General features: G+C 52.6%; 1 protein-coding gene across 1 annotated transcript; it reads right to left on the bottom strand.

The window, feature by feature from the left end:
- Window positions 1-290: 290 nt before the first annotated feature.
- LOC144124130 (uncharacterized) lies at window positions 291-4,146 on the bottom strand. Its single transcript, XM_077656792.1, has 2 exons — window positions 2,446-4,146; window positions 291-704 (listed from the first exon to the last, which is right to left on the bottom strand). Exons 1-2 carry the CDS (start codon window positions 4,144-4,146, stop codon window positions 291-293), a joined length of 2,115 nt encoding a protein of 704 aa, XP_077512918.1.
- Window positions 4,147-6,248: the final 2,102 nt, after the last annotated feature.

The raw sequence follows: 6,248 nt of genomic DNA, 5'->3' as shown, positions 1-6,248 counted from the left end.
TTTCGACGAGCGTGGTCAATTCGCGAGCGAAGGCCGAAACTGCGGACTCTTCGCGGAAGACCAGATCGCGCCGCAGTGGTTAGCGTCTACCGCCCGACTGCACCCGAACCGTCACCAGCAAGTCACCGTCGCGCTGGACGCAACGGAGAAGGTCGACGTGGAGTGAAATAAGCGGGTCGGCCCTCAACCCGGTCTTCGCACGCGAACTATGTGCCCTTAACCAAAGCCGCTCGGTTCCAAGCGCTCGCTGCGGGGCGTCCCCCCCCCCCCCCCCTCTCGCAGAGACGGAGTCATGCGAGCGTGCACGCTGGCGGCGTGTGGCCGCACTCGAATGCCGCGGCGAACTCGGGCATGTTGAGCAGGGGCAACAAGCAGGAGACCCGCGGAGGCACGACCGGTTGCTGGCTAGCCGAGTCCGACTGGTCGTCCGGCAATGAGGGTAGGTCGCTGTGATGCGGTCTGCACGAAAGCAGGCAGAGGCGCCGGAAGAAGGTGCGCTGCGCCTCCCGCCAGTAGCTGTTCCAGTTGGACGACCTCCGCTCTTCGGCCGCGTACGAGGCGCTCAGGACGTCGTACGCGGTGCGCGCCCCCTGTAGCCAGAAGAAGTACTCGGGTGCCTGGTTGTCGGGCGGTCGCTCCAGGCTCACGTTCATTGCCCGCCGCGCCAGGGAGTCCACGCACTGATCGTACCGGAGGAAAGCCACCTGCGCCGTGCAGAGGCCGCGAAGATTTACATACTTGCGAGTTGTCTTCCAACACAAGCTTATCTTCCGGAAATCTTGAAACATCAGTTCTATGCCAGCAGTCTCTAGCCTGCATCTCTGTCCTCCTTGCAGTCAATACGCGCAACGCATATGCCACACAGGCCAACCGCTAGCTAAACGGCTTTGTTTAACAAATACATACTTATCGGACACGAAAGTTACAAACCAGCAAATGACGAACTCCAACTAGACCACTACCATTGACGCAGGAAAGAAACAGATGCGAAGGAAAAGATTGAAAAGGAAGGCGCTCCGGCTGCCGCAACCTCCGCCCAAGCGATTGCTGCAGCAAGTTACCCCCACATTACAGCCCCCTTCCCCTTGCCAAGCCTAAAGTAGTTCTTGTTAATTAGCTTGCAATTTGCGCGAGAACAAAAAAAGCGTAGCTAAAATCCTGCGCAGATTTTGTACGCAGCGAAGCATGAAGGAGGATCGAAAACAAATATTGATGTTAAAGACAACCCACGAGCGATAAATGTTATCTGCTTATGAATGCCCAATATCCTCACGATCTTGAAAACGTTGCAGCTTTTTGTGCTGCGGGAGCTCGCAGTGTTTGTCTTTGTGTTTCATTCTTTGTTGCGCTCGAACACACGTCCGTATAGGCACATTCGCAAGGGCTCTCGTCCGCGTTCACTTAGGCTTGTAGTGTCCGCATAGTTTTTGTGTACCTGGTTGGCTTTCCGGATAAATGACTTAAAGCGTATGACGCGATAGTGTTAATAGGGCAATGCCCATATATATGCGGAATTCGCCATTCTCTACCACATTTTCTTAGGCAACGTGGGCCAACGTGGGCGTATTTTCTGCAGAAAGGGAGCCTTAACGCTATCACGTTCAAAGAAAAATGCATGCGCATAGGTATCGATAACAAGCTATCACTCCAAGACGATGCCTTACCCGCTACGTCAAAGCTGGGTGCTTACAAGTGACGTAAACGTGAAAAATGCATAAATTTTTCTTTAGTGACAACCCTTTTTGGGCTGTCCCCTGCGTATGGCTTACATGAAAATATTGAACAGCGCGCATATATTCACAAAGTGGGGTAGTCTATAGTAGGATACAAGTCAAGAAAGCGGCGGCAAATGCCCCTCAAAGAAGGCCTTCCAGCCAATGACGTCGACCGTTTGCCATGACGTCACGGCTAATGTCATTTCACGAAAGCACTTGCCAGTCACGTGCGATTTCACGCTATAATAGTTGATTTTTTATGGCCATACAGCAATGGCTAGAAACGAAAGGGAAGGAGACGATCTTTTGTCGCCGTGGCGTGGGAAGTGGGCTCCTCACCACCAACAACCCTGTACCCATTCTCAAACCTCCCCCGTCACCACTCCGTACGACTCCTAGCCCGAACAACCCACACCCACGGCAAGGAGGCAAAGGAGAGTCTCCTTTTCTTTCCTGCTTAACATTTCCAGCATTGGAACCGCGACCTCATCAGAACCGGTCCTCGGCATTGGCTGGAGGTCCTCCTCTGAGGGACATTTGCCGCTACCTTCACGACCTCTATCAGACTGTAGGCGTAGCGCAGTCTAGTTGCTTAGCGGTAAATTAACTGATTCCAAGGATACTACCTTTTTGCACTTATTAGGAATATCAAAGGTTTCTGGATCCTACATCCATGTACTCCTACTTCGAGGATACAGCGGACAACAGCGTGCCCAAGTACGACCCTCACCTGTTCTTGACTCGTCCACAGTCCCGGCACGTTGCTGGGGACCACGGCTCGGAGCAGCTCTCGCGCCATAAGCATACCCAAGGTTCCCACGGCGAACTCAATTGGTACGCCCTCTTCGTACAAGATGGGCTCACGTCGCACAGCCCTTGGCACTTTTAGCGAGTTAGAGGAAACGTCGTACACTACGCGGCTCTCGAAGAAGTCGTCGCTTTCATCTCCCTCTGTGCCGGCGAGCTGGCGTGGTGAGTCCTCCAGAAGTCCCATCTGGCGCGCCTGTCTCAGTTCCATGAAGAGTCCCGGAAAAAGGCTTAACGCTGATGACGTCGTCAGGATCGGCACTCCAGTCTCGTCAGTCGCGCTGGCGTTGAACGAAGCCGCAGCAAAGGTCTGAATGGATACGCTTCCGAGCATGACCTTGGCGTTCCGCCTGAAGAGGTCGCCCATCCAGACGGAGCCTTCAGCATCCAGCACCACGGAAGAGAGTACGCGTTCGAAGATTGCTCTTGCCACTTTCTCGTGCGCACCCACAAACGTGGACGTCACCAGATCCCTGGCACCACTCAGTGCACTCCACGTAGCACGAAGGCACGTCCTGGCGGGGCCATCTGGACCGTGGGATCTGGGGCAGCGCAAGTAGTCGAAGCGCATCGCCTCCATTATTACCTGGATGTAAATGTAGGCCACGCCATGGTCCTTGCTGCTTCCAAAGAAGTCCAGTGCCTGTGCGATGGCATCCGCGTTGTCTACGAGTACTCTGGAATGTCTGTCCAGACGGCTGCCGGATGGAAGAACAGCATTAAGGGCTTCCAGCCACTGCTGGCTACTGACATGCTTGCACAGTGAACCAAAAACCGAGACGTTGTAGTTCTGCTGATTCACCGGCGCCGCTAGCAATGGATGGACGAACCGGTCTTTCTCCGCGATGTCGTTGGCGCTGAGAGAAAGTATTTTGTTGCCCTGCTTCTTTAGCAGCGTCGTGGAGATCCCGCTTACGAGACTCTTCAGGTAGACGAGCAGCTCGGCCGTCGAGTTCTCGCAGCACTTGTTCGCCAGCGAGCGGCCGCGCCCAATCCGAAGCCTGGTGGTAACGTTGGAGATGCGCACAAGTCGTATGTTGAGAAGCGTGTGAACGCCTTGCGCCAGCGACAGGTTGACCACGCGTTTGATGACTTCGGGAAAGGTAGGGAGGGCGAGCAGGTCGTGGTATCGGTTGAACGGCCTCAACATGTCGGAGAGCTGCAACCCACGCGCGCTGAGAAACCGGTGGCAAAGCTGGTAGAACTGCGCCAGGTTGAACAAGCGAGGCGACACGCTGTGGTGCTCGTCCACGTCGTTCAGGCTGCTGTTGAGGTCCCGCAAGAGTTCCCACGCCGCTGTTTCCAAGAACCCGCCATCGGAGCGTCTCAGCCAGCGGCGGCAGACGTGGCCGTAGAGGTCGTGGCACGGATCGATGGACACGTCGATGAGGCGCTCCAGGTCCCGCAGGGCGCGCTTGCAGCTCAGCGTGGAACAAGCGTCCAGGTGAGGCGCCGATTCGGTGTGGAACAGCAAGAAGAGCAGCACGCTTGCAGTGGAGGTGACCACGCATAGGAACGCGAGCACGTACAGCGCCACGAGATGCCAGTGGTGCTCGATGAGTGACGCGGTCGCGTGGGAGATCTCGCGGATGGTGGTGCCTCCGACTGCACGCAGGCGACGCATTTTTCGTAGCGTTTATGGGAGCCGAGAGCATCGTGTAGTAAGCTGTTTCCATTCTCCGGTATCGAAATCGCACGAATAATAATGAACTAAGGTTTAAAAATATGCCTGGGTATTTTACGCTTTCTACCTTCGCTTGACTTTCGTTTCTTTTTTATATTACTTGTTTCCTGGTTTGTTTGTTTGTTTGTTTGTTTGTTTGTCCGCTAGCTTGTCTGTGTCTTTTCGATTCTAATGCTTTGTTGCTAACACATCTGCATGCCTACTGTGCAAATGTCAGTAAGGCAGCCGCCGAGTTTTCAGACGGGCTGCGAGAAACAGCAATCGCTGTTCAGTTTTAATGTACAGGTCACTTCAATGAGCATGGTGCTGCCATGCAAAACGATGCCGCGTTTATTGAAGCAGCTTATGCGCTGACAGCTTTCCTCCACGCTGTTGCAAACGGCAGAACGAGAATACTAAAGGAACTCACACCAGCCCCTCACTTCTGCCCTACCGCCAACTCCAAACAGCTGTTCACTTACTTGTAGTCGCCTACTAGGCTGCACCCATGATCATGAAGACATAGGACCGCCCTTTAAGACAGCAAAATAACCAAGCTAAACTGCGATTGTTCCGTCTATACTGGCTCACACACGTGTCGCAAGAGTGCGCAACTGGACCGAAAACTTGCCACGTGCCCAAGTTCCATGAGCAGCTAGCTTTACCAGTTCAAAGTTTCTCTGAAGTATTGATGAAAGACGGGCTTCGTAATACCAAATAAGCTTGCAGCGAACAGCGAGAAAGAGCTCGCGAATAACATTATACGTGACACTTCACTCACATCGAACTGAAGGCTTGCGCCGGGTAAAATCGGATTGCATGCCGTCCGAGCCCTGCGCATGAATGGTGAGGCTAAATTTGAGCGATTGCAGAAGAAGCATCGCATGCGAAAGAAACATGGCAGCAATGAAAATTCTACCTAGCGCATGGATAATGTGCTGTAATCGTTGGAATAGTAAAGCTTGGAATACGATTTTGGTGCACTTTTTGTACGATACTACACTTCCCTTACATGAAGATTCGCTTTCTGTGCACCCTCGCGTGCGAAAGAAAATACATACCCTGGAATGGGTGCCGAAATGTGTCCGTGAAAACAATGTTTCCGTATTGAAACAAAAATTACGCAAGAAGCTTTCAATAATTCTACGATATACAACATGTATACATCCAGCTATTTTAGCTCTTTCATTTTACACAGCCCATGCAGGGTCAGTTGCGATTTTTTTCCGCATGTTCCATCACACCCACAAGAATCAAATAGTGCAATAGAACCGAACGTTTCGCATTTTATCCGGTGTGCCTATAAAGGTCAAAGAAGTGCGATAGCACACGGAACACACACACGCTTTGTAGGCTTTGCGAAAATGAGCCGCATGTCTGTGCGAGGCAACCAGGTGTACACCTGAGGAAATGTTGGGGATATGGAGGAGGTGTTGCAGGTAGTAGATTTAATGCAACGATTCTCTTCCGTCTGTTTTATTTTTGTTTTTCCCGCTCTGTTGTTGTCTCTAGAGACGCGAAGCCCACTAGTATTTTTGTGTTCCATCTGATACCTATAAACGAGCACGGGGCGCGACATGCACTGACTTGGACTTTCGCGGGTGGAACGTCCTCACATAAACCTGCGAAGCACCAGGCCCGGAATTCGCACTTAGCAGTTTAGAAATGGCAGGACGTGAAGAAAGCGGCACCGACATGCACTTTACGATTGTTGTTGATATTTTTGAAAATTCATTACTGACACAGTCGTATAGCGTCAATAACAAAGCAGTTACGCTCCCGGCATCCGCAGCTCACCGCGTTTGAGTCAGTAGCAACTTGCGCTGACATGGCTTGCCCAGCAGGCGACAGGCCGTCTGTGATCTTGAAGGACTCCTCCTGGGAGCTCATCGGAGAGGCTTTCGCCGCAGAGGCTCCGTTCTGATGCACCAGGTCCTGAAACTGCACTCAGTGGTTCAGGAAAGGCACGACGTGAAAGAAACGACACAGAGATAGAGCGAACGCTGTTAAGCGGCAACTCGATGAACACTTCTTCGGTGTATACGTGTGGAGCGCCCAGCACC

Source organism: Amblyomma americanum, chromosome 3 (assembly GCF_052857255.1).
Source record: "Amblyomma americanum isolate KBUSLIRL-KWMA chromosome 3, ASM5285725v1, whole genome shotgun sequence".
In the NCBI taxonomy this organism is placed as follows: domain Eukaryota; kingdom Metazoa; phylum Arthropoda; class Arachnida; order Ixodida; family Ixodidae; genus Amblyomma; species Amblyomma americanum.
The sequence above is the reverse complement of the archived record's forward strand: the minus strand, read 5'-3'. Positions and strand labels throughout refer to the sequence as shown.

What these genes read in the sequence shown, in the direction of transcription:
- LOC144124130 (XM_077656792.1), bottom strand. Translation starts at nt 4,146, where the DNA reads ATGCGTCGCCTGCGTGCAGTCGGAGGCACCACCATCCGCGAGATCTCC. An exon ending in TGTGGACGAGTCAAGAACAG is followed by an intron (nt 705 to 2,445) that starts GTGAGGGTCGTA and finishes TGCACGGCGCAG; the next exon opens with GTGGCTTTCCTCCGGTACGA.